Source organism: Cyanistes caeruleus, unplaced genomic scaffold (genome assembly GCF_971803275.1).
Source record: "Cyanistes caeruleus unplaced genomic scaffold, bCyaCae1.hap1.1 HAP1_SCAFFOLD_123, whole genome shotgun sequence".
NCBI classification, from domain to species: domain Eukaryota; kingdom Metazoa; phylum Chordata; class Aves; order Passeriformes; family Paridae; genus Cyanistes; species Cyanistes caeruleus.
In genome coordinates this window covers 510,171-535,709 of record NW_028255920.1, presented here as the reverse complement: position 1 = coordinate 535,709, position 25,539 = coordinate 510,171, and the positions used below count along the sequence as shown (strand labels likewise).

Here is a 25,539-nt window from a genome sequence, read left to right as displayed (position 1 = left end):
AAGGCAGAATTGTGTTTGCATCCTCTGGAAGTGGGCAGATCCCCAGAAAGCATCTTTTGCATCAAGCTCTGAATGGCAGCAGTGTGAGGAGGGCACCTGGTTGAGGCTGGTGTAAGGATCTGAGAGTGTGGGGTGCCTCGGTTTCATCATCTCATTTCTTCTTCTTGGGTCCTGCAGCATTCTGTGGATTCCATTGGATTTCTTGTTTGTCAGGATAGGAGCATTCTAGGGAGCCATCCCTGGCTGCCCAAGCCGTGCCTTGAGCAGGACTCCCAGACAGGCTGTGAGCCCTTCCTTCCCTCCCTTGGAACAGGGGATTGCTTTTGGACACCTCTTGTCCTGGTTGCTTCAGGGAAATTTGGAGAGGCTCCATATCTAATTTTGCCAATTTCCCTGGGGCTGCCCACACTAGTGGGTTCACTTCAGCCTAGGCTCTGCCAGATATTTGATCTTGATCCTTGCAGGTCTAATCGCCATTTGTGAGCTGTTCCTTCCTCGTGCTGGCTGTGCTGAGGCTCCCCTCCCCAGCCCGTATCCCAGAGCCGGTCCCTGTCCTGCCGCAGTGTCCAAAGGCGGCCCCCCCGGCGGGCAGGGCCGGCAGCTCCACGGGGCCGGGCAGCGGCCGGGGCGTCCCGCAGCCTCCTGGGGGCCGGGGGCCACTGCCGGCCCTGCCCGGGGGGTGCTGGGCTCAGGCAGCGCCCGGCGCTGAGCCCCGGCTGACCCACAGCCCCGGCCCGGCCCCACAGCTCCCCACAGGCCCCCAGCCCGTGCTCCCGGTGCCGCAGCTCTGTGCCCGCTCCTGCCGCTCCCAGCTCAGAGAAACCCCCTGAAATCCTCACCTCCTTGTTTTCCTCTCCTGGAAACTGGGATACAAAGGATCTGAGTCACCTGGCAATTTCTGCGGATAAGAGTCTTCTGAAAAACATCCCAGTCCTCAGTATTTTTTTCTTCCTCCTCTTTTCCATCATCCTTTTTCTTACCCCATGGATTCCTTCTGCTACTTCTTGCCTTAAGCACATTCCTGCACACTCCCCTTCAGCCAATCCCTTCCCAGCACACCAACACCATCCATCCCCTGTTGTCTGAATCCCTTCTGGACTTCCCTTCTTGCCCCTGTGGGTGTCCATATCCCTAGTTAGCTCTGGGACAATGTGCAAACGACCTCCACATGCTCCCAAGGGACCCTTGAGAGAGATTTTGGGGTCATCATCCCTTTGTCCAGGATGCCCTTCTAACATTCCATTTTCTTCCCTCAATGGTCTTACCTGGACCCCACCTGTGCCTCCCCGGGCCTTGGCGCCCCCCTGGAGGGGAATTTGGGGAGGTGGGAGGGGGGAGCGCCAAGGCCGGGCCCCCCCGCGCTGTGGTGGCGGGAGCGGCTGCAGTGGGGAGCGAGTGCGGGCGGAAGCGGCCGAGAGCCCAGCGCTGCCCCAGGCCGAGCTGGCCCAGCTGCATCCGTGCCCCTGCGGTGGGATGCTGTGGGACTGGGGGGGAAGAGGGAGGCGGCAGTGGGTGCTGGGCCTGGGGGCAGCAGGAGGAGAAGGGAAGGAGAAGCGGGGTTGAAGAACAAAATGGTCAAAGGATTCATGTGGGAGGAAAAGGTGGGATTATTCAGGAGGAGAAATAGTAGGAGGAAGCAGAGTGTGAGGAAGAGTAGGAACACATGAGGAGGAGGAGCAGGAAGAGGAAGCAGCACAAGGTTCCACCCTCCCTGTATGTGCAGTCCCAGGAGTGTTGCCCTGGAGGTGACTGGGGAGGGGATCCACGATTTTGATGGGGCTGAATCTTGGTGTTTCTGAGCTTTATTGGGCTAAATGTTGGTGCTTTGTTTTTTTGCAGGGGCTGAATCTTTGTATTCTGGAGGGGGTTTTTCCTGAATTTGGTGTTTGGGTAGTTTTTCATCATTGTTTTGATGTTTGGGCTGAATCTTGGTGCTTTGCTTTGTTACAGACACAAGATGCCCAATGACTTCCTGAGATGAACTTGGGCATGGAGGAACCCCCAGTCCAAGGCGCTCTCCTCTCCTTTTCCTCCTAACCAGGAATTTTCATTCCCAAGCTGTGTCCAGATGGAAGAGGAGGAGAAAAAGCCTCAGAGATCCTGCATGAGGAGGGGCTGCAAACCCAGTCCAGGGAGCTGCGAGGAGGAAAGATCCCCCCAGTGCCAGGAACACGGCCAGAGATCCAGCCGGAGCTCAGAGCTGGGGGAGAAGCCCCACAAGTGTTTGGAATGTGGGAAGGGCTTCAGAAAGAGCTCTGAGCTGCTCCAGCACCAGAGGATCCACACTGGGAAAAAGCCCTATGAGTGTGGGAAATGTGGGAAGAGCTTCAGAGATACCTCTAACCTGATGAGACACCAGGTGATCCACACAGGGGAACGGCCCTACACCTGCTTGGAATGTGGGAAGAGCTTTGGGTGGAGCGCTGCCCTGAGGGCACACCAGCGCATCCACACTGGGGAGAGGCCCTACGAGTGTCCCCAGTGTGGGAAGAGGTTTCAGACCAGCTCTGATGTCCTCGTACATGAGCGGATTCACACAGACGAGAGGCCCTTCCGCTGCCCCAACTGCGGGAAGGACTTCAAGCACAACTCTCATCTCAACAGACATCGGCGCATCCACACTGGGGAGAGGCCCTACGAGTGTCCCCAGTGTGGGAAGAGCTTCTCACAGAGCTCTCACTTGACCCAACACCAACGGAGTCACCAGTAAGGGAAGCCCTGTGAGTGCCCTGAGTGTGGGAAGAGCTTCGTGCGCTGCTCCAGCTCCATCCCCCATGGGAGGATGGGCGTTGGATGATCCCCAGTGACCCCCGTTGGGCAGAGCCCTGGTGATCCGTGGTCCTGGTGATGCGTGTTGGGAAGACACCTGGCTGGGAGGCTCCACATCTTCCTGGCTCCCTGTGGGCACCTGGATGAAATCAGGGGAATGAAAATCCATCAGGACACAGACCAACAATGGGAATTCCTTGGGGAGAGTGGATTTGTTAACTTTCAATCCTGGAGAACCTTTTGTCGCTGCTTCAGGAGCTCTGTGGACAAAGAAAAGGGTGTGACACCAGGCTTGGGGTCCCTGAGGAGAGCACACACACTCTGGGGGAGGCGATATCCCAACCTAAGGACCCCCTCTCACATTTTTGCTCAGGTAGAAGCCGAGCCCCAGTGCCAGGAAGACAAAGCCCAACACGGAGACTCCAATTCCCGTCAGCATCTTGCTGTGGGCAGTGTTTGACGGCATCTCTGGGGGGTCTGCAAAGGTCAGGACCTCCAGAACCTCTCAGAGACACCCCAAGCCCCTCCAAGCACCCTCCCAGTGTCCCCCAGCCCACCCAGGACATTCTGAAACATCCTTTGGGGTCACTAATTTTAAATAATTAGGTATTGTAGAAAAATTAGAGATCTTAGCTAGAGATAGGCCTTTGTGGAACTAGTTTGAGTTGATGATGAAGTGATGTCATGGAGTTAATTTACCTTTAAGGGAGTTGTAGTTGCTGGGAAGTGCTTGGAGTCTTTTCTCCTGACTAATTATCGGTCATTGCTGGGAATTGACAGCAGTTTAGGCCATTGAAAAGTGGGATCAACTTGTGAACCCTACCTTAAAGTGTAAAAGCAGAGCTCTCTGGGGGCTCTTTGTTTTCTGGCTGTGGAGGGTGGCAGAGCTCCAGGCCTCCCGTCCCTGCCCAGGCCATGCAGCCGGACGGGGATGGGGCCGGGCCTGCCCCGTCTCCCGGCCGGGAGATGGGGGGGGCCTGGGGAAGGTTTTCCCCGGGCCTGGCCGAGCCGATCTCTGGCTCGGCTGCAGGTTTTGCTGTAACTACATTCACTAGAAACTGCCCAGTGAAGAAAGAGAGAGGCCCTGGACTTGCAGCAGGTTGGAACAGCGACCACACGCTCCAGAGCAGCCATGAGGAACCTTCCATCGCAGACGGCTCCAGCTCCTGTTCGGCAGAGATCCTCGAACCATCTACAAAAGCCTGGGCAAGATTTTAACTCTTTCATTACCCAGATGAGAGTTGCGGATTAATCTTTTTATCCAGAGAGAGAGAGAGAGAGAGATCAACATGAAAAGAGACTTTATAAACTACCAGTGACAGGAAAGAAAAGAAGCTTCAAGGAAGGTAGAGAATTAAGAAGATGCTTTAATTAAGCTGAAATATCTCCCTGTTAAAACTATGGATATGAATAATGAAGTCCTGAAAAGAACTCCTTTAATTCATGATATAGGATCTAGAGAGGAATAGTGTTCAAAGTGTAAATTTGAGTAAAGAGTAATTATAGTATAGTGAAGTACTGGGAGATTAAAAGCCTTGAGAGGCCATGAGAAAACTGTTGAGAGATTTGAAGCCCTGAAAGGCCATGAGAAAACTGTTTTCTAGTGAAGCTCACAGAAACAGATGAAGAAGACTTTTTTTTTCTTTTTTTGCCTTTGAATAACTTATCCTTAAAAATGCTATCTCTAGACGCATGGCCCATACACACTTCAGAGTGATGTGAGAATGGGAGGAGTGAACTCTAATAATAGCATCTCTGGACAGCTAACATTAGGGCAATAGAAAACTATAACAAAAATAGTTTTCTTGTGAGAAACTCCATAAATTAACAGGAAGAAACTTCTGTTTCTCTATAAAGATTAGTAAAAAGACTAGCAAGAATTGAGACTGTTTTAACCATCAGTTCCAGAGTTTTTGTCTCTGTTGTCATGTGAACAAGAGAATAGTGGGTGGATAGGGGATGGAAAGGTTTTTTCTGGAAGTTTATTCTGGTGTTCTTATTATTGTGGTTTGTCAATAAACTTTCTTTTTTTCCCCCTTTTAAGTTGTATGCCTGTTTTGCTCTTATTCTAATCCATATCTCACAGCAAGAAGTAAGTAATTTTCTTAGTTAGTGGTTTAAAACCACAACAAGTGAGAAGCAGGATTTGAGATAATGAGTCTTGGACTTAGGTAAAAAATTACTTGTCATTGTATGTTTGTTTAGCTGTGCTTATCATGAGAAAAGAGAAACTGATAAACGGGTTCAGGAAGATCACAGACCTTACATCTGGAAACCCATTTAAATGTCACAAGGGAGGAAACTGGAGTTGTACCAAATGTCCTTTGTAATGTCAACCATTGTAAAGGTAGAAAGGTGAGAGTGAGGAAGAACAGTTTTCCTTCATCTCTTGATAACTCCTCCTCGCCAAAACTACCCCCTCCTCAAATTACGGAGTTAACCACGCAGGCATAGTGACGTTTTAAACTCATTACCATGAATTTTAGTCTGAAGTGGAGCATGGGAGGTGTTAAGCATTAGGAATATGTATTAGTATTAATATGTATTAATATTTTGGATATTCAAGACTTCTGTAAATAGACACTGGAATCTTTTTTCAATTTGCAGTGCATATTAAGGGGATGACTCCTGCACTCTCCCAGTGCTGTGATTAAACATCCACTTTGTAACTTTAAACTGTTGGAGAGGATTTTTGTCCATTAACAGATTGATGTTGATACTGGATTGTTGCCGCCAATTTGTTTACTTTTATTAAGTTCAGAGTTGGTTTATCCCAGTTGCTCCCCCGTTATCCAAAATGGTTTGTCCCCAGTTGCCCATCATTGTAAACCCTTCCCTTTTTCCAGATTGTTCCCCATCCATCACCCCAATCCTGCCCCCGAGTCCTATCAATCTATGTAAACCCCACCTTTTGTTCCAGTTCTTTCCCTGCCTATCATGCCTTCCTTTACGCCCTATTGATTGTACAACTGCCTTCCCTCCCCCGGGTCCCTGCCATTGGTTCTGCGTATTGTAATCCCCACCCACAACTCCTCCCCTGCTGCTGTCCCATTGGTCGCTGTATGGGCCGCCCACAGTCCTTAAACCTGGCGCAGGGCGGTGCCCAGTGTTCTTGGCTCAGACCTCTTCCCTTCAATTCTGGCCCGTACCTTGTCTCCTTCCCCTACACCTGTTGGAATAAACTTGGTCCTGGGAAATTGGGAGAGCCTGAGCACTCTTTCTCCCTTCGCCACAACCCGTGTCGCCCTGTGAGCTATAACGCCAGAGCGCAGAGGAGCTCTGGAGGTTCCAGGTTGAGCCACGCAGTGCTCGCCTGGTTCCCCACTCCTGTCGCTGCCGTCGGCCAGAACTAGCCGAGGCGTGAAGGGCCGAGCGGGCAGCAACAGCGGATCAATATCGCTATTTTGGTAAATCGCTCCCAGTCTCTTCCCAGCCTCCCCAGGATCCACCAGAGCCCCTCCTGTTCCTCTCAGGATCCCACAGCCCCCTCCCGATTTCTCCCCATTGCCCCTGGACCCCCAAACCCTCTCCCAGTCCCTTCCCAGCCCCACCAGGACTCATCAAGTCTCCTCCCAGTCTCTTCCCAGCACAACCAACCTCATCCCAATCCCTGCTTTCCAATCTCCTTCCAGCTCCTCCAGGCTCACTCAAATCCCTCCCTGTGACACCCAGCACCCCCAAACTCCCTCCCAGTTTCCACCAGGAACGCCAGAACCCCATCTCACCCTCCTCAGCATCCTTCAAACCCCTTCCCAGCCATTCTTGACCCCCAAACCCCTCTCCCGGTTTAAACCAGTCTGTCTCAAACTCCCTCCCAGTTCTTCCCAGCACACCCCAATCCCCCTCTGGGCCCCCCCAGTGCCTCCCCCGCTGCCCCCGGCGCTGTGGGGGCCGGGCCGTGCCCCAGTGCCGGCTCAGGGGGTGCTCCAGGCTGCCGTGCTCCACCTGGCAGCTGGAGCTGAGCCCGCATTGCCGGGGGCGGTTTCCAGCAGCACCAGGAGCTGCTGGCTCCAGTCCCCGCTGGGGAGCACGGCAGTGGCCAGCACGTGGCCCGAGAGCTGCTGCTGGCCCTGGGAGCAGCTCAGCTGGATGTGGGCAGGGGAGAAATCCATCAGGGAGCAGAGCAGGCGGCCGGGGCCGGGCTGGGAGCTGGAGGGCACCAGCGAGATGGACACGCTGGGATGGGCACTGGGGATCAGCGGGGACAGACTGGGATGAGCTTGGGGGGTAACTGGGAGAGATGGGAGAGGCGTGGTGTGGCGTCGGGTGGGACCGGGAACAGGCTGTCAGGGACTGGGGAGGCGCTGAAAGAGATGAGAGTGGATACTGGGACACTGGATGAAGGCGCAGATGTCTGGGAGTGGAAGGAGGAATGAATTCGAAATGGACTGGGAATGGGCTAAAAGGCGTGGGAGAGACTCCCGGGCACTGGGAGGGACTGTGGTGGCACTGGGAGGGACTGTGGTGGCACTGGGCGGGACTGTGGTGGCACTGGGAGGGACTGTGGTGGCACTGGGAGGGACTGTGGTGGCACTGGGAGGGACTGTGGTGGCACTGGGAGGGACTGTGGTGGCACTGGGAGGGACTGGGAATGAAGTGCGCGGCACTGGGAGGCCGAGTCCAGCGCGGGGCTCTCGGCTCTGTGGATCTGCCCGGCAACTGATGAGTCATCAGAGAGACGCGCTCTGATTGGCTGAGGGGCGGCAGATCCACGGAGAGGCGAGATGGACAGGCGGGGTCACTGGGAGAGGCTGGGATGGACTGGGAGAGGCTGGGATGGACTGGGAGAGCCACGGGAGCCATTGGGAGGGACAAGGGGCCCCGGGGATGGGCACAAGGAAGCCTGAGGGCTCTGGGGCGATTCCCAGGGAGGTTTCGAGGGACAAGGCCAGGCCCCTCTCTGTGCCCCGCGAGCAGCGGCCCGGACAGAAAAGTTCAGGAGCGGGAGGAGGTGTTTCTCAAGATTGATTTTAATCCTCATTCTCCTGGTCTGATTTGCTCAGTCCTAAGTTCAGTGCATTTCCCCATGTTGGGCTGTTGTGCCCCTGTTGGTGATCCCTGAGTGACCTCTCCCTGCCCTTGTCCCGACCCACGAGGATTTGGATTTGTTTCAGTTCAGTGGAATTCGTGGTGATTTGGGGGGAGCTGGAGCAAAGCAGCTGGAAAGCACAGTGGGCTTGAGAGGGACTGAACCAGGGCAGGAGTTGGGGCTGCCTCGAGTGAGCTCTCACAGTGTGAACCTTCATGGGGTCTTTCTAAGGGAATTTTGTTGAAGTTTGACATTCTTTATTAAAAAGCAGAGTCACAAGTGGAGCTCTGCTTTCAGTTTGAAATGAGGGGATGGAACGTGGGCACTGGGACTTCTGTAACCTCAAGTTGTTCCTTGATGCTGGACACTTTAGCTTTGGCAATCTGAAGCCCTTCAGCAGCAATGTCTCTGCCACCCCCTGGTTTCTGGCTCAGACCCAGCTCGCAGCTTGGACAAGGTCTGGGCTTTGTCCTCTTGAGCTTCAGGAGCCTCCCGGGAAGCACCAGCCCTCCCCAGCCCACCCTTGGCAGGACTTTTTCTTTTCTCTCTGCTGATGATTTTATCCCCAAAACTGCCGTGGGAACGTTGTATCCAAGCACATCCTCCAGCGCTGCACTTTCCTCCTGTGAATTCCCTGTGCAGGGAATGTGTCTGTGCTTTTCCCTGCTCTGTTCACTGACAAACAAACCTGAGCCCGTGGGACTGTCAGAGCTCCTTCATGCAATGAAATCAGGTTGTGTTTCTCATGGCATGTTCTGGAGGAGCTTTTCTTGGTGTGTCTTGTGCTGCTGGAAATGACACAAGAGCCAGGAGGGAACAGAAGCTGCTGCTGCCCGTTGGCTCAGGGCCAGGGAACCAAGTTGTGCTCCCGGGCAGTTGGGCCCTGCTGGAAGCAGAGCCGCGTTTCCCTTGAGCAGCTCAAGCTTGTGACAGCTCCAAACAGGAAACCTCAGCAGAAAACTCTTCCTCCAAACTCAGCTGCTTTCCCTCCTGCAGCTGTTTGGGAAAGAGCCTCAAAGCACAGACTCTGCTGGGAGCCATTGGTGCATTTCCTCCCTCCCGGCAGCAGCAGCTCCTGAGCCCTTCACGGGCTCCTGGCCCTTCCCAAACCCTTCAGCTCCCTTGGAACTCTCAGCATGCACTAACATATGTATTTCTTTCATATTTAAACTGAATTTAAACTTCTCCTTTTCTCTCCTCTCTATCTTTTTTATCTCCTCTTTATCTCCTTTAATCCCATCAGCACCAGTAGGATGGGGATGGAGTCTTGGGGTGGGTGTGGGATGAACTGAGGATCCAGCAGAGAAGGGCAAGGCAGAGGGGAGAGGACTCAGCCAACCCTTCTCCTGCTCTCTCCTCCCCCAGGCTCCAGCTAAAGCAAGTCAGACTGGAAAGGATCCCACAAATGCTGTGTTCTCCTCCCTCTGAGCTTGGCTGGGGATCCTCAGCTTCAGCCTGGTGCAGTGGCTGAGATTCGCTAATTTGAGATTTTTGGCTAATGCACTAAATTGAAGAGGTTTATTATTACTTAATCACCTTTCACCTTTGCCAAGTTCTGCTGCACTGTGTCTGCTTTTCACCCAATACACTGCTAGCTCACCTACACACATGTGCTTCTTAGGATAATATTTAGATTCATAGCTTACTCTATAAAATCACACAATCACAGATGAAAACTCTCCACCATCTCACTCAATACAGTTTTTTATTTACTTATGGCATATTCTTACTTGCAGCTATAGGAACATAAGCTTACGAATTCTCGACTCAACGTCTGTGAACCTTTAGCATTGCATGAACCCAAGCTCCTTCCAAGGCTGGAAATGAAACCCTTCAGTATCTGTGGAAGTTTCTGTCTTTCCATTTCCCACAGCCCAGCAAAGGATTTGTGACACTTTGTGACAGAGGAGAACCTGCCAGGCAATTTTGTGTTTGCTGTAGGGAAGGTTGGGTTGCTCTGCATGAATTCCCAGAGCAGCGCAGAGCATTGGCTTTGTGATGTCAGGGCATGGATGCCACCTTGTCGTGGTGACATCCCAAGGTTGCCTTGGTGCACGGAAGGCCTCAGGGTCAGAGCAGCTCTTGGGCTTGCTCAGTGCAGGAGCATCCTCCTGCTTGAGGCGTTTGTCAGTGGGCAGCTGCACACTGACAGGAGCCTTGTTTGTTTTTGTTGTGGAGCAGAGTGTGCAAACTGGCACAGCAGTGCTACAATGATGGAGCAGCTCGCTGTTGCAGTTTGCGCCATTTATGGCATTGGCTATGCCGGCTATTACCTCACCAACCTGGCACGTAAGTAGAGGTTTTCCCTGGCTGGAACCTGAGCTGGCTTTTGTAGGTCTCCCTGCTCTTTCTTAGTGACTGGGTTGCTATTGAAACACAAAGACCATGAGGATGCCCCTGGTTTGGTAAAGCTCCTGTCAACACCTTCAGCAAAACACGGGGTGTCTGTAGCCAGGGGGCTGCGGGCAGCATTTGCAGGGCTTCTGTTCCCTCCATGGGAGAGCCTGTGGCAGCAGAGTCTGGCATTTCCTCACTTTGCTGGCTCAATCTCTTGGGGTGACTTTACTTTTAAGATAGCTCTGAGAGCTCGGGAAGTTGAAACTGCTGGAGGCTGATGGGAGTTTTTTCTCCTGACTAATTCCTGGCCATGGGTGAGAATTGGCAGCGGTTTTAACTATTGAGAAGTGAGATCAACCTGTGAACACCACCTGAAGATGTGAGGCCGGGAATTTCTTGCTCTCTTTGGTTTCTGGCTTCTGACGAGGTCACAGGGCTCTGTCTCGGCCTCCTCCCCCCCTCCAGGCTGGACAAGGCTGCAGAGGGCGGGGTGGGGGGAGAAACAGAGCCGGCCAGCCTGACTTGGTTTGCAGTTTCTGCCACTGAACTGAAACCTGACACCATCAACATCTGCAGCTTTAGCAAGATTTTAACTCTTTTACTGCCTGCATGAGACTTCCAGATTAATCCTTTTTTTCCAGAGAGAGAGAGAGGGAGTGATCAACCATCTACCCATCAAAGAGAGTGAAGAAAAACATTAAATCGAGAGGGGGAAGAGAAATAAGGAGATGCTTTAATAAGCTGAAATATTTTTCTGTTAAAGCTATGGGCATGGACAGTAGTGTTCTGAAAAAAACTCCTTTAATTCATGACAGAGTATATTGGGAGGAATGGAGTGTTTCCAAGTGTGGATTTTGAGCAAATGATGAAGTAGTTGTGACACTGTGAGATGCTGGAACAGAGGGGGAGAAGTAATAGTTGAAGATTTGTGGCTTTTAAGAAGCAAAAAGAAAACTTCTGTTTCCAGGAGGCCTCACAAAAACAGATAAAGAGAACTTTTGCCTTTGAATAACTCAATCATAAAAATGACATCCCTAGACTCATGACCCATAACACACCTCAGAGTGATGGGAAATGGGAGGAGACAACTGATGGCAGATTTCCGGGCAGCTGGCATCAGAGAAATAGAAAGCTATGAAGAAAAATAGTTTTCATGTGAAAAACTCCATAGATAGCAGAAGAAGACTTCTGTTTCTCTACAAAGACTGATGAAAAGACTCCAGCAGGAATTGGGACTGTTGTAAACACCAAAGTTCCAAAGTTTTTTGTCTCCATGTTGTCATGTAAACAAGGGAATGGTTGGGTAGTGGGGGAGAAAAGGGTTGTTCTGGAAGTTTTATTCTGGTTTCTTATTCTTGTAGTTTTTGTCAATAAACTTTCTTTATTCCATTTAAGTTTTAAGCCTGTTTTGCTCTTGTTCTAATCCATATCTCACAGGAAGAAATAAGTAAGTTTTCTAGTGATTTTTTAGTTGCTGCTTTAAACCACACCAGTCAAGCAGGACACCTTTGAAAATGCAGACTGGGAGATCTTCTCAGATGCTGCTCTAAATAGGCCACGGTTCTCTCCAGTTTTCTCAAAGAATTTGGTTCCTTTTCCTTGCCCACTGCAGGTCATCTGAGCCGTGTGTTCAGAGGTGCCGATCCTGAGGTGAGTCAGAAAGGAACATTTGATGCTCCTGGTGTTTCAGAATTGTGCAGGGAACTGTGAGCTTGGCCTGTGGCAGTAGAGTGCAGAGGGCCAGCTGGGTGGGCTGAAAGAAGATCCATTTCCATGTTTACAACAGCAATAGCAAAGGCATTGTTGGCTATTTCCTAATTTTCCATTGCAGAGCTTTAAAAGAACTCAAAGCTCAGATTTGCAGAGAGAACGTTGCTTGCTGATAGTAGCCAGGGTGAACTCTCTAATTCAGAACTATTTGCAGCCTGGCTGAATTAACCCATTTTAATTTAGTTGGAGAGACTTAGAATCCCATTGCTATCAAAGCTGATGATTTGTGCTTGGTAGAGCTGGTTGTAGAAATCGAGCTGAAGAGAAATAAGGTTCTAAATGATAGGAGCTGCCTGTCCCTAACTCCACCATCTGTCCACAGAGCCCAGAAGCAAGAGCAGACTCTGCTGTGGCTCCCTCTGCTCCTGGAGAAGAGGCCAAAGAGGAGCAAAATGAGCAAAAGGAGCACGAGCCTCCAGCTGTGGTCACAGCCCAGCCTGACCATGCCCAGACAGTAAGTGCCAGTGCTGGGTGCTGCTGTCTTTAGTGCAAGGCAGAGCTGCAAGTTTCTGAGCAGCCAGCACTTGCTGTTGCTGGCTGAGGATGCTGAGTGCTGGAGTCCTGCCAGCACCCAGCCATTCCCCCATCCCGTGGCAGCTGGAAATTGGGCTTTGAGCCGTCGTGCTGAGGCCCCAAAGCGCTGCTGCCTGCGGGTGAGCAGCTGGCTGCTTGGCTCAGGGAAGCTCTGTCTCTTGGCTTCTGCCAAGCCATGGCCAAGGGCTCACACGGCATTTCTGGGGCTCACAGGGCTTGCTTTGTTTGCTGTCCCTTTTTGGAAACCTCAGGATGACCTGGAGAAGTGTTCTGCAGTTTTCTGGAGTAATTCTTCACTTCTGCAGAGTCTTTTAGGCCACCTGTCTTTTGGCTTTTGATAAGCTGCAAGGAGATGATTGTGTTGTCCATGAAGCTGTGGCCAGCCATTCTTGTCCTGTGTGGCCAAAGAAACAAACTGTGTAGTTCTGAACCCTTCTTCTGAGGCAAAATCCACAAGTGGCAAGTTTCTCTTGATACGTTTTGTGGTGAAGTCTGCAGCTTTGGAAACTGCATTGGAGCCTAGTGTGGGGGCAAAGCTGCAAGTACTTGAGTGCTGTCTTGTGTTGCTAAGAACCCCTTTAGAGATGGTTGTTTTTTCTCCTCAGAGCTGTTTTCCTCCTCCTGCCTCTTCTGTCCTGACACTCCCTGTTTAACCTATAAATTTCTGCCTGTCCTACTGAGGTGGGACAATTCCATGGTTTAGGTGGTTTTTGCTGACTTTGGTCATACATGCATTACATGACCCATGGCTTCCTTCACTGGCATCCCTAGGGGTGTGTCAATTAATTTGTTGATGGGGCCTTTTGAGGATCTCTGTCAGTGCCACTCAGAATTCTCAGCTGACAAAAGAGGGAGGAGAAACACCTTGGTCCTCTTCCATATCCTGAGGTGGCCATAGAGGCTCTCTGACCTGCAGCAGAGGATCCAATTGCACACATCCTTGTCTCCTGAATGAGCAGGATTTCTAACAAGAGTGTAGATGTCAGAAGGGCAGGAGTGGCAGGGCAGGCCTGAAAAGAACATGAACTCCAGCAGTGTCTCTCCCAAGGGCTGAGCTCACCCAGGAAGCCCCTGCAGAGCCAGGATGGAGCTGTGGGACAGGGCTGGCTGTCAGTCACTAGGGAGAGACAAGCAGGACACAGCAGAAGGGGAAGGAGGCCCTTGAGAAATGCCCCACATTTCCTGTCAGCTGTCCAAGAGTCTGTTGGAGATTCAGTGCCAGATGGGCCCTGATTGCACTGCCAGGGTCACTTTGGAATCTGTGCTTCCCCACGGGCAGAGAACAAGGCAGGAGAGCAGCAGCACAGAGCTTTGGGAACGTGGGAGCCCATCAGCCTTTGAGTCTTGGCCCACAAATGTTGGATGAGAAGTTGAAGCCCATCTTCTCTTGCTTTCTCTGCAGGTCCTCCTAGAGAAAGAGCAGGAGCAGATTGTTTTATCAGGACGGCCGTGCCAGCCTGAGGGAGAGCTGTTCCCAGCCCAAGAGCAGGAAGAGCAGCTGGGGCAGCAGGTGGAAGAGCCACTGGAGAATGGCCAGGTAAGGCTGACCCAGTAGGGGACAGAGTGAAGGGCAGGAAGAGTGGCATAAAACGCAGCTCTTGGGACTGAACAGGCCACAAGTGCCAGAGGCCCTGAAAGCAAAGAGCCTCTGCAGAGATCAGCAGCGGGACAGGAGGTTACAGTGGAAGCAGAGGTGGGTAGGGAAGCAGAAAGAAGTGACTGAATGAGTGTGATTTTGAGGCTGAAACTGAGGAAGAAGCTGAGCCTGATGGCAGCTCCCAGGCACTTGCTCTCCATTTGTGTGTACAGAACATCGAGGCAGAGCCCCAGGCAGAGCTGCCTGAAGCTCCGAGGGCCATCATGGCAGTGAAGAGGAGGCCTGAGGAAGACAGAAGCATCGAAGAGGAGATGAATCTCCCCTGGCAGAGAGGAAATCAACAGAACCAGGTGAGTGAAAGTGTGGCCGACACTCCACTCATGGACATTCCTCTCTGTCATTCTTCACAGGCCTCCGAGGAGGAGCTTCTGGCAGAGCTGCAGGAAGCTGAGGCTAGGATCAGGGAAAGGGAGAACAGGCTGGAGGAAGAAAGAAGAATCATCGAAGAGAAATTCCATCTCCTCGTTCAGCAGCAAGAGGCTCTAGAAAATCGAGTGAGTGAAAGAGCGATAGGCACAGCAGTCACTGCAGTCTGGTGCTTTCTGCCCTTCTTGCCTTTCCTCTGCAGAGCAGCAGGGGGCTGGGCTGATGCCTCTCAGTGCCATCCTGCTGTAGTGTCTATCCCAGCTGCTTGGAAGGACATTTCCTGCTGTGCTCAATCTCAGCTGCTGCCCTGGACAGTGGCACCAGTCATTTGCCCCTTTTGCCAGCACTCATCTCAAGGGATTCCTGCTGGCCTGCTCCTGCTCTCCTTGTTTCTTCAGGGCTTTTTGCAAGTGAACACAGTCCCCCAGACAGATTTGGAATACAAGCTGCAAGCTGTCTGTATCCCTTGGTGAATCTGCTGCTGTCCTGCTCCTTCCCTTTGCTCACAGTCAATGAGCCTTGGCACACAGGGACAAGCTGTGGTCTCTGACTGCTTTGTTCTCTTTGACTTGAGGTGGACGTGTTGATATCTCACCTGGCAGCCTGCGAAGGCTTCCAGCAAATGCCGGCTGATGAAGAGCCCCAAGGTCGGCGGCAGGCACAGGTACTGTCCCAAGCACAAGTGCTGCAGGCTGAGCACCTTCTGAAGATGGTGCAGGAAAAGAGGACTGAGGGGGAGGAGCTCCAACATTAGAACAAGGAGCTGCAAATGTGTCTGCAGCCCTTGGAGGGGGAAAGGGATCCTTGGGAGGAAGTGGAATGGTCGTTGTTGCAGTCATCCTTCAGAAAATCCAGGAAAATGGAATATGAAACTGGCCATCAACTTGATTAAAACCAACCTTGGGTTTTGACCATTTGGTTCCAGAAGTGGGCATCCAAAAATCCAGTTGATGAGCTTTGCATGTGGCTAACAGCAACTTCCTAAGTGCTTGCATTTGAAAAGGGAACTCGGGGTAATCTCTGCCAGCCAGCTTTCTGACACAAACTCCTTTCTTCTCGCAGATCTACGCAGGCTCTTCCATTCCATCTGCTGCAGCAGCAGCAGCAGCAGCAGCATCTAAAGGAGCCTTTGTTGCCCAAGCTGAGCAGTGGAGCCGGGGCAGTTTGTCCATTTCCAGCAGTGACACATCTGCTGCTCAGCTCCAGGAGAGCCAGGGAGACTTCGTGGAGCAACTGAGTACGTCTGGTGTATTTCTTGTCTGAGGGACAGTGTATTGTGTGCACGTGCCAGCAGAGCTGTAGCAAATGATCCTCCTCACTTTGGTGTCCCAGAGACATTTAGGACTCCCCACAGGAACTGCTGTGCTCTGAGGCAGCGAGAGAGCGCTCTGGCTGCTCCTGCTGCCTCTGAGGGCAGCTTGGACTGGCTCGGCTTTGCCTGGCATTCCCTTGCCACTAAAGGCAGAAGCAGGAATTGTTCTTGGATCAGCAGGAGGCTGTGGCCTAGCAAATGATCTATGCAAGTCCTGTGTGCTAGTGGCCAAACTGAACAGAATATTTGATTCCTAAATTCTCATTAGACTCCAGACTTCCCAGCACTTGTCAGAACCAAAAGACTTCAGAGATACTGATTGGTTTTGGGGTTTTGTCTTTTTGTTGTGGTTCCGTTTTTAGTTTTCAGTTTTTATCCTTGTTTGGTTTTGCATTTAGGGGTTTTTGCTTTTTCTCCATCCTGAAAGAGCTGTTCTGCCCCATGTGTCTTACTGGTGTCATTTTTAGGACTGTTCTTATTGCCTCTACTACATCTACAAGGTTTTTATGAGAATGCTGTATTTTTGTCAGTGAGGACTCCTTTGAAACTACATCAGGTGACAGCAGAAACAGAGAGCAAGAGATGTTTTCATTGGGCCCACAATGAAGAAACAGATACTTGTATAACAATCTGTAATTAATATCCTAGTTTTATTCTTATAAAGATGTGTCCAAGAGACACATCCACGTGGTGTGATCAGATAAAACAGCACTGCAGGCATTTCTCAGGAGCGAGCCTGCAGCCCCTGTGCTGTGTATTCCTCAGATCCATGGCACTTTTTCATACCTGATTCCCAGCCATTCCCATGACTCTTAGAATCCTACCTATTGGCCCAAGCCCTGCTCAGATCAGTCTCTGGGAAAACACATCAAGCCCTTTGTGATTCTGCAGCACAACCCATTTAATCTGCTTCTTGCCCATAACAGCTGCCAGTGCTGTGCTCTCAGAAAAGACCTGGTGGGGCTGAGAAAAGATCCCAGCTGATTTGGTGTCTACCTTCACCTGCTGGGACACAAAAGGGCCTTGATCTGCACCTGGCTGTGTCTGATCTCCAAGGCAATGCTGTTGTGTCCTGAACAGGGGCCACAGCTTGTCAGGGGCTCAGGCTGGCTGTGTCTTCTTGCCATTGCTTGTCAGTGCTCATGCTTGGCCTTTGCCAGCCTTGTGCTGTGCCCTGCTGTGCTCTCTGCGCTTCATTTCCTTCCAAGGACTGGACAAAATCAGTCTCTCTGCTGCCCATTTGTACTGCACAACTGCCTGTCTTGTTGCTGCTGTGCTTGCTGCCCAGCTGACCACAGAGGGTTCAGAGCCCCAGACAGCGGGGCTGCCTTTGGCATCTCCTGCAAGTTGGGATCTCTGCCTGAAAGTCAGCATCTTGCATTTTGTTTCCCTCAGGGAGAATGGTGAACAACGAAAATCCCATCACAAAATACATTGAACTGGAAAGTCTTGGCAGCGGGTGAGTCCAACCACAGTCACTTCTACACAGCCATGGGCCAGGTGTTTCACTGGGGGAATATCCATCAAGTGGGAAGTCAGACAAGTTGTCCACATGTTTAGGCAGCGGGCTTAGTCTGCCCCATCTCTCAGTACTGGCCAGAATTTGTCAAGTGTGCTCAGAAGGCATTGTCAAAGACATCTCCATGCTGCCAAGGTCTTGCCTGCAGCAAGGAACAGAACCTGGGAAATCTGCTTGTCTCTCAAGTGTGGGACAGCTCAGGATTCATTTCCTTCGCATTTTGGGATGTCTCCAAATCATCTGGCCACACTAATGAAAGGAGAAGAATCTTGCTTGCCTGAAAGCATAACCTACCTCCTATGAGAGCTGTCAGATAACAGTTCTCAGGAACATTTCTCTCCAAGAGTTTGCTAAAGGAAATACTCCGTGCTCAGGATTAGAATTGCACAGTTTAGAAGCTGATAGTCGAGATGAAGGAATAAGCTGCCTTTTGGAGCTGAGGCAGTAAAGCCCAAGGCTTCAGGAACAGGCCCAGTGCCCAGGCACTTGAGGGGAAAATGCATCATCTGCCTTCTGGCAGACCCCTCCTGCAACCTGCAGCTTTTAGGCATTTACAGCAGAGCTCTCCTGTCTGGACTGGCTTCCACTGCAAGATCTAAATGGCTTCTCCTTTCTTTGCTGCTGTTTTGTTTCTAGGGGTTTTGGAGAGGTTTCCAGAGCACTTGACATTGCAACAGGAGGAGAGGTAAATGTCAACAGCCCCTGCAGCCTCTGCTGCTCTCCAGGCCTTTCCCCACTGCTGACAGCTGTGGCTGGAGCTTTGAGTAGAGCTGTGCTGAAAAGGCACAAGAAGCACAGACTGGAGCCAGCCTGCAAATTGCACTTGGAACAGGCTTTGTGGACAAGGCAAATCGCCAGTGGCCACATGTCCTGTAACTGACCCCCAAGGGAGCAGAGAAATGGGCTGTTGGAATGTCACTTCCTAATTACTCCAGTGATGAGGTCTAATCACAAGGCACTTTGGCACAGCTTGGCTGTGCCATTCCAAAATCACTTGCTCCATGTGTGTTGTGGTCTCATGCTACCAATTTTCTCCAATTACTCCTTTTCAATGTCATTTGAGGTGGCCATAAAGAAAATAAATGTGCAAGGAGTGAGTAGGAAGATACTAACCATGAATGAAATCAGGATCATGGAGAGTAATAGGAGTCCCAGGATCGTGAATTACTTAGCCAGGTGAGTGGTCACGGTCCTATCCCTTGAATGTTTGTTTACATACTACAAGCATGAGAGCCTAAAAACCCACTTTGGTCCATGGCAGGAAATAGAGCTGTTAATGATTATTTCTCTACTTATCTCCAATGGATGGGAAGAGACTGCATTTTGTCTGCATGAATCCACCCTGGCAAATGCAGACTGAAAATTGTCCAAAAACCTGCATCAGCCCTATCTTAAGAATTCAATACCTTCTAAGTTCATTGCCTCCACAGTTCTTTGGGCTTGAGTTTTTCAAGTTTCTTAAATGCTGATGAACCATCCAAGAGAGGATTGCCCTTGCATTGTTGCCCCTCTTTTCCATTGCTGTGCATGTCAGGAAGACTAGGTGCTTATTTCCAGAAATGCCATGCGTGACAGGTTTTTTATCTGGGCTCTTCCTAAACTGCCTTTCTCCTTGAGACAGCACAGACTGCAAACACTGCACAGCCTAGAGGCAATGTCTATGCCTTTACTTCTGCCCTTGTCTCCAAGGGACACAGAAACAAGACTCAAGCAAAAAACCAACCTAGCCATGCATGTTCACCTGCATGGCCTTGTTTCCTTTTTTCAGCTACCTTGTGCATGAGGAACTCTGGCTGGTGATGGAGTACATGGACGGAGGCACTCTGAGAGATCTCATCGACGAGATTCAAATGTCTGAAGGAGAGATTGCAGCTGTCAGTCGGGAGGTCAGGGATCCCATCTGTGCTTCCAAGGCCTTGAGCTGCATTGTCTGGGAAACAGGGGCTCAGAAGGGGAGTGATTTCATGGGCCAAGCTTGGTTTCTGTGCTGCTGCTCGGCTATGGGCAAGCAAGAGCATCTCAAGGGAACTGTCTGCCAGTGCCCCTACACTCCCTGGACTCACTTCCTGTACTCTTATCCCCTGCTCTTGTATTCTAGCTCTGTCTCTTCCATTGGCATTTGCACTTCTCCACCTTGCCTAGCTGAACTTTTGCCTGTCTGCACTACGTTCCTTGGCTCTAAAGCAAAGGTGTGCTGGGAGGATTTGAAACCAACAGGAAAGAAACAAAGAGAGACTAATTTCTTTTATTCCTCAGCTGAAAAGGATAGTAGTGCAGCCCAAATGCTGTTTGCTTCTGAGCACATGCACTGCAGCTGCAGTCACCCTGGCTGCTTTGCAGGGGACAGTCTACAACAGCAGTTGCTGGTGCTCTTTCAAAAGCTGACATGCCTTTCCTGAGAAAGGTGCTGCTCTGCTCCTGTGGGAGCAGCAGGCTCTCGCTCTCAATGGCGCTGTGTTCTGCCATTCCTCCCCATTCCCCTGCAAAGGGAACCTTCCACAGCTGTTCCTTGCTTGTGCGATGAACTCACAGCACTACTTTTTGCCCCCCTGGTTCTGTTTTCTCTCTCAGTGCCTGCAAGGACTGGATTTTCTTCACTCCAACCACGTGATCCATCGAGATGTCAAGAGCAACAACATCCTTCTCAGAACCGACGGCTCTGTCAAGCTGGGTCAGTGTATTCTTGCTCAGCTTCAGCCTTCCAGGAATGGGGGGTGTGGGGCTGCTTTCAGTGACTGCCAGCTCCCCAAAAATGCTGCTGCTGGCAGTGCAGGGGTCCCCCCTGCTGTGGGCTGAAGGCACAGTTGCAGGGTGCACACAGCTATGACAAGGAACCACAAGCAGCCAAGAGTGCTATTGCTCTGTGTGTGTCTGTGTGTGTTCCTTCCAGAGGGAGGGAGCTGCAATCTAAACCTTCAGGGGAACAAAAGGCACTGCTGGAGGAAGTGTAAAAAATGGGGGGATGTTTGAAGTAGCCAATTCATATTTCCTTGGCTAAAGCCCTAAGGAAAGAGAGCAGGGAGTGTTGTCCAGGAAATTCAACTGCACATTCTCAAACTTCCACTGGGGAATTCTCTGGCTTGGCTTCCTAATTGACAGTATGAAAATTAAAAGAGTATTTTGCTTTCTCCTCAGCTGATTTTGGCCTTTCTGCTCAGCTCACCCCTGAGCAAAATCAGCGGTGCTCGGTGACCGGGACTCCTTGGTGGATGGCACCTGAAGTGGTGAAGCGTCAACCATATGGCCCCAAAGTGGACGTGTGGTCTTTTGGAATTGTGGCAATTGAAATGGCCGAACAAAAAACTCCTTATGACAGTTTCACTGCTCGATCGGTAAGGAGCAAATACTCTCTGATCCCGCTGTCTTTCTCACCTGTCCCGTGTTCTCTGCTCACTGCACAAAATCCCATGGTCATCTGCTGGAAGTACTTCCACCAAGGCCCCTTCTACAAATGGCCCTGCAGCACATCAGCATCTGCTGGAGCTTTGATTGCAGCAGGGGGGGAACTCAAGCCTTACCTCGCCCAAACCATCTCCATTCTCAGGCAGCATTTTGCTTTGCCTTAGAAGTTGTTCCAGCTCTTTTGGCTGTGTAGATGGCCCCAAGAATAGGAAACAAGCATCTCAGAGCTGCTGTTATCTTTCCAGAAATGAAGCAAAGAAACTCAAACCAAACCAAGTTTCTAAAACAGTGCTTTTGAGAGAAGAAGTGCAGCCCCATTCTTCTCACAGGGAAACTTGCCTGAAACCTGGAGATGAGGCTGTAAAGCCAGAGTCTCTTCTGCTTCTTGTGCAGTGCTGCTGAGACACTCACTGACCACCTTCTTTCCTAACCCAAGCCACTTTCTCCATATCACCAAGCTGGAGCCTGGTGACGGGGAGAGCCTGCCAAAACCTCCTGTTTGTTTCCTGGCACTTTCTGGGATGGGCACAGCGTTAATGCATTGACTTGAGAATCCAACGAGCACAGGCTTACCACAGGGATGACACTTCTGATTTCACCATGAATATTTTCCTTTTGCCACCTAAGGGAACCTGAAATTTTCAGAGTGCTGAGAGACAGAGCTGCAGGTGGCTCCTGTGTGCCCAAACAGGCATTTTCAACCCAATACATTTGTGGAGGCATCTTAATGTGTCTGTGTTGAAAATGAGATTCCAAAGGTTTGTTTCCTTCCCTGAGGAACACCTGCTGCATTTCCTTTCTTTTCTTCCAATTACCATCATTTTCAAGAACAAGACAAAAAGCCTGATGAGTTTTGTTTTATGGCAGCTGTGCTTAAGGGACCAACAAGCACTGCAGAGATTCTTTTCATGTAAGAATCCTTGGAATAGTAGAGTTACTTAGAATAGCAAAATCCCTCTTCCAAAAAGGCTGCCAAGCTGCTGGGAATCCTCCGAGAAGGAAACACGTATTTGCTGATGTAGTTGCCACTAACTAGAGCAGGCAATGAAATCAGCTGCCAAGGCAAGATCTGCTGGATGTTGGCAAAGCTGTGGCTTTGGGGCTTGGGTTTTTTCATGATACAGGAAAGTCGTCATCCAAATGCTACAGGAAAGTCATGTCTGCCTCTCTGCCAGGGCAAAAACTGCCACTGCAGAGTGGAGCTGAAATAATGGGCTCTGGGAGAGCAGTTCCAGATGGGAAAGAAGCAGGTGGAGCCTTGTGTTTCCTTTTTCTCCAGGCTAAATTCCACATAGCCACAGAAGGGACCCCACAGCTGCGGCAGCCCGAGCAATTCTCGCCTTTGCTGCGTGACTTCCTGAGATGCTGCCTGCAGAAAGGCGAGGCGCAGCGCTGGTCTGCCAAGGAGCTGCTGCAGGTAAAATGCCAAAAGGGCTGCAGGTGAAACAGTGTCCCAGGGATGGGCTCCTCCTCCACTGAAATCCAAGGCATCAGATGAGCCCCCATCCTCCTCACTTCCAACCTTGGTGCTGTTCAGCTGACAGTGGGGAGCAGTCCTAGACTGGGCTGGGCTGACAGGGAGTGCTGGGTTTTAGCGCTGGCTAAAATCACCAGGGCACTTACTCATTTCTTGCTGGGAGCTATGGATTAGGAGAAGGGCAAAACAGGCTTCAAACTTCAAAGGAATAACAAATTTTATTATCAGGCCCACAAGAGTAAGAAAGGTCTCATCTGTGCAGTGAAAGGGTTCAATCTCACCCAGGTCATGGCAGTCACGGTGTTGGATTTCAGGCTGTGCTGGGCCCCTCTCTCTGCCCGGGAGCCGCTGGGAGGGGAGGCTCGGCCTGGAGCCGTCGCTGCACGCCGGGGAGAGGGTTTAGTGTGGGCAAGATGTCAGCAGCCGTGGCCTGGCCCAGCCTGGGGCCGGGGTCCCGCAGCCTCCATCCCCCGCCCGGGAGCCGCTGGGCTCTGGCCCGGCCTCCCCCAGGAGCACAGGCCGTGGGCGAGCAGGGCCGGCCTCACCAGAGCTCCGTTACCTTCGGGCTCCGGAAGCAAAGAGGGCCAGTGCCTGGGCTGGTGGTTTTCAAAATGTGTATCATCACAGAGGCGCATCTCATTTCTAAATGGTGCAAAATGTTGTCAGTTCTCAGAACTAGCCAGCCATTGGCCTGTCTCAGGCACAGGGGAAGCTCCCAGCAGCTTCTCTCAAAGAAATCACTTCCGTGCGGGGTTTCTTACTTCTTTCCCTAAATGTCAATTCATCTCAAACTAACACACAGGGACATGGAAAGGTCATCTAGTCTGTGTCCTGCAATGAGCAGAGACATCTTTCAAGAGATCAGGATACTCACACCTCAGATATTTCCAGGGATGGGCCACCTACCAGCTCTTGGGGCAACCTGTGCCACTCTTGCCCCATGCCCCTGACCTACTCTGACTCAATCCCCTTTCCATTTAAAAAGTATTCCCCTGCCTTTGAAGCTCTTAGATTGGAAAATCATGCTTTCTTGTTGTTTTCATTTCCTTTCTGCAGCATCAATTTATAACATCGGCCATGCCTGGGTCCAGCCTGGCACCTCTCATCGTTGCAGTAAAGAAGTGGAAGGAGGAGGCAGGAATGCAACAATTAATTTAGAACTGTCTTCTCCATGGCCAATTTAGAGTAGGATTATGGAGTAGGATTGCAGAGTAGGATTGCAGAGTAGGATTGTAGAGTAGGATTATAGAGTAGGATTGTAGTGCAGGATGGTAGTGTAGGTTTGTAGTGTAGGATTGTAGAGTAGGATTTTAAATAAAATTTCTAAAATCTCAACTCCTTTGGAACATTTCTCTCCTTCTGACCCTGTGAGAAAGCTCAACATTTCCTTCTGAATTGTCAGTTTTTTCTTAGAGGTGGAAAGGGACATTGATGGCTTCTTTGGTACAGTTTGTAAGGGGGGAAGGCTCCTCTTCATTCATCCTCTCCAGACCACACTGCCTTTGGAATATGGCCAACTGGCCAAGTTTTTCCCAGCTGTGGCATTTCTATTTGAGGCAGAAACAGCAATGGCATTTGCAGGAAAAACCAAAGGAGGAGCGGTGCAACACAAACATCCTGTGCAAATGCAGGTTGTGCAGATGTGACTCGAGAGTATTTGGGTTCCTGCCACTTGGATTTGTATCCCTAAGAGAAATCTCTTTGGCTGGAGGAGAGTCTGGCTGAAGAGAGAAAGCAGAAAGAGCAGTGAGGGTGCTGTGCAAGGTCTCCTGTGGTGCAGAGCTGTCAGCGCCTGTGAGGTGAGAGCGGGCCCGGCCTTGGCCAGGCTGGAGCCCCAGCAGAGCCCTGGCAGAGCCCGGAGAAGCCTGAGCCTCGGCACAGGCAGGCTGGAAGGAGGCCCTTGGAGCTGCAAGAGGCAGCAGCCTGGCCCTGGCTGCCTCTTGCTGGCCCCAGGCAAATCCTCCGCTCTCAGAGCCAAGCTGGCAGCTGGCTGCTCCTGAGGGGAAGCGGCGCCGTGCTGGGCACAGCACACACTGGTGCCATGGGCTATCTGGAGTCTGCACAGGACGAGAGAAAGGCAAAGAGCAGCCCAGGGCTGCTGCCCTGCCTGACCACTGCTGCTCTTCTGCCACCTGCCCTGGAACTCCTGGCAATGGTCAGCAGTGTGTGCAGCACTCTGGGCACAGGGGGAGGGAGCCGGGCTGCTCCGCAGGCTCCAGCACAGGGCAGTGTCCTTCAGGCACGGCATTTCTGCCAGGGGAACCAAGGCCAGCGTGAGGCACTGACAGCAAGTCAGGGCACATCTGCACGAGCCAGTGCCTCACACAGCTCTGGGACCAAGCGCCTGCAATCCTGGAGCTCTGCACTGAGCCACAGCAAAGGTGTGAAATGCAGAGGGTTTTGCAGAAATATTCAGGGGCACCAGGCCAGCCTGCTTGGTGCTCTCTGGGGCACAGCAAGCACTGTGCAATGCAGCTCGGAGCTGCTGGCAGAGAGGGACTATGGGCATGTGCCTGAGGCTTGTTCTTGAGTAGTGATTTGGGAGGGAGCAGAAGGGTCTCAGTAGGCAATTTGTGTTTTCTTCATGAATTGCTGAATGAAAGACACAATGTGGCCTCACACAGCAAGAGAACTTGCAGAACTTACTGACCATAAGTTTGTGTTGAATTCCCAGAAAAGGAAAGTGTTGAAGTGTAACAAATAGGGCTTTTGAATTCAGGTAGCTCCTGAGCCTTCATCCAAAACAACCACCAGGAGGCTGACAACTACCTCATGCAGAGCCCTGCTGCAAGGGCTTCCACAATCATGGAATTAGAAAATATGAAGCTTAGGAAAGTAGAATGTGCCCATTAAGTTTAAAAAGTTTAAAAGCTTGTCCTGTGCAAAGAATGGACAAGTGAGTTTGTGGTGGAGCTTCCCCCTCACTCCTGGTGTTGAATAAACGAATCCCTGCTCTACAGGCCCTACACTATGGAGTACTGTTTTCTTGACTACTATTTGTGCATCATAATCACGCTATGCTTTTCATTGTCTTCTTAGAACCTTCCAGGCATAAAGTGAGTAAGACAGTGAGTTGTGTATTGATAGGGCCGAAGAAACATTTCCAAATGCCATCCTGGGAAAGGAAAGGACGTGAAACAGCGCTGGGGAAGAGCGTCCCTCGCACAGCCCTCAGAGCTGCCACAATGCACAAGATGGCGGCCGGGGCTGAGGCTGTGCCACCATGCACAAGATGGCGGCCGGGGCTGAGGCTGTGCCACCGTGCACAAGATGGCGGCCGGGGCTGAGGCTGTGCCACCGTGCACAAGATGCCGGCCGGGGCTGAGGCTGTGCCTCTCAGAGCGCTCTGCAGCCTCTGCCAGCCCAG

General features: G+C 51.3%; 2 protein-coding genes across 2 annotated transcripts; both read left to right on the top strand.

Moving 5' to 3' along the window:
- Positions 1–1,847: 1,847 nt before the first annotated feature.
- Positions 1,848–3,448, top strand: LOC147646122 (uncharacterized). The gene has a single exon (XM_086873925.1). It carries the CDS (start codon positions 2,069–2,071, stop codon positions 2,708–2,710), a length of 642 nt encoding a protein of 213 aa, XP_086730051.1. The 5' UTR covers positions 1,848–2,068; the 3' UTR covers positions 2,711–3,448.
- A 6,375-nt stretch (positions 3,449–9,823) lies between these two features.
- On the top strand, positions 9,824–25,232 carry LOC147646121 (uncharacterized). The gene is made up of 14 exons (XM_086873926.1): positions 9,824–10,087; positions 11,748–11,785; positions 12,228–12,359; positions 13,842–13,976; positions 14,249–14,590; positions 15,037–15,126; positions 15,525–15,699; positions 17,170–17,233; positions 17,930–17,978; positions 18,249–18,469; positions 19,062–19,179; positions 19,865–19,964; positions 20,429–20,625; positions 25,212–25,232. Exons 1-14 carry the CDS (start codon positions 10,009–10,011, stop codon positions 25,230–25,232), a joined length of 1,761 nt encoding a protein of 586 aa, XP_086730052.1. The 5' UTR covers positions 9,824–10,008.
- Positions 25,233–25,539: the final 307 nt, after the last annotated feature.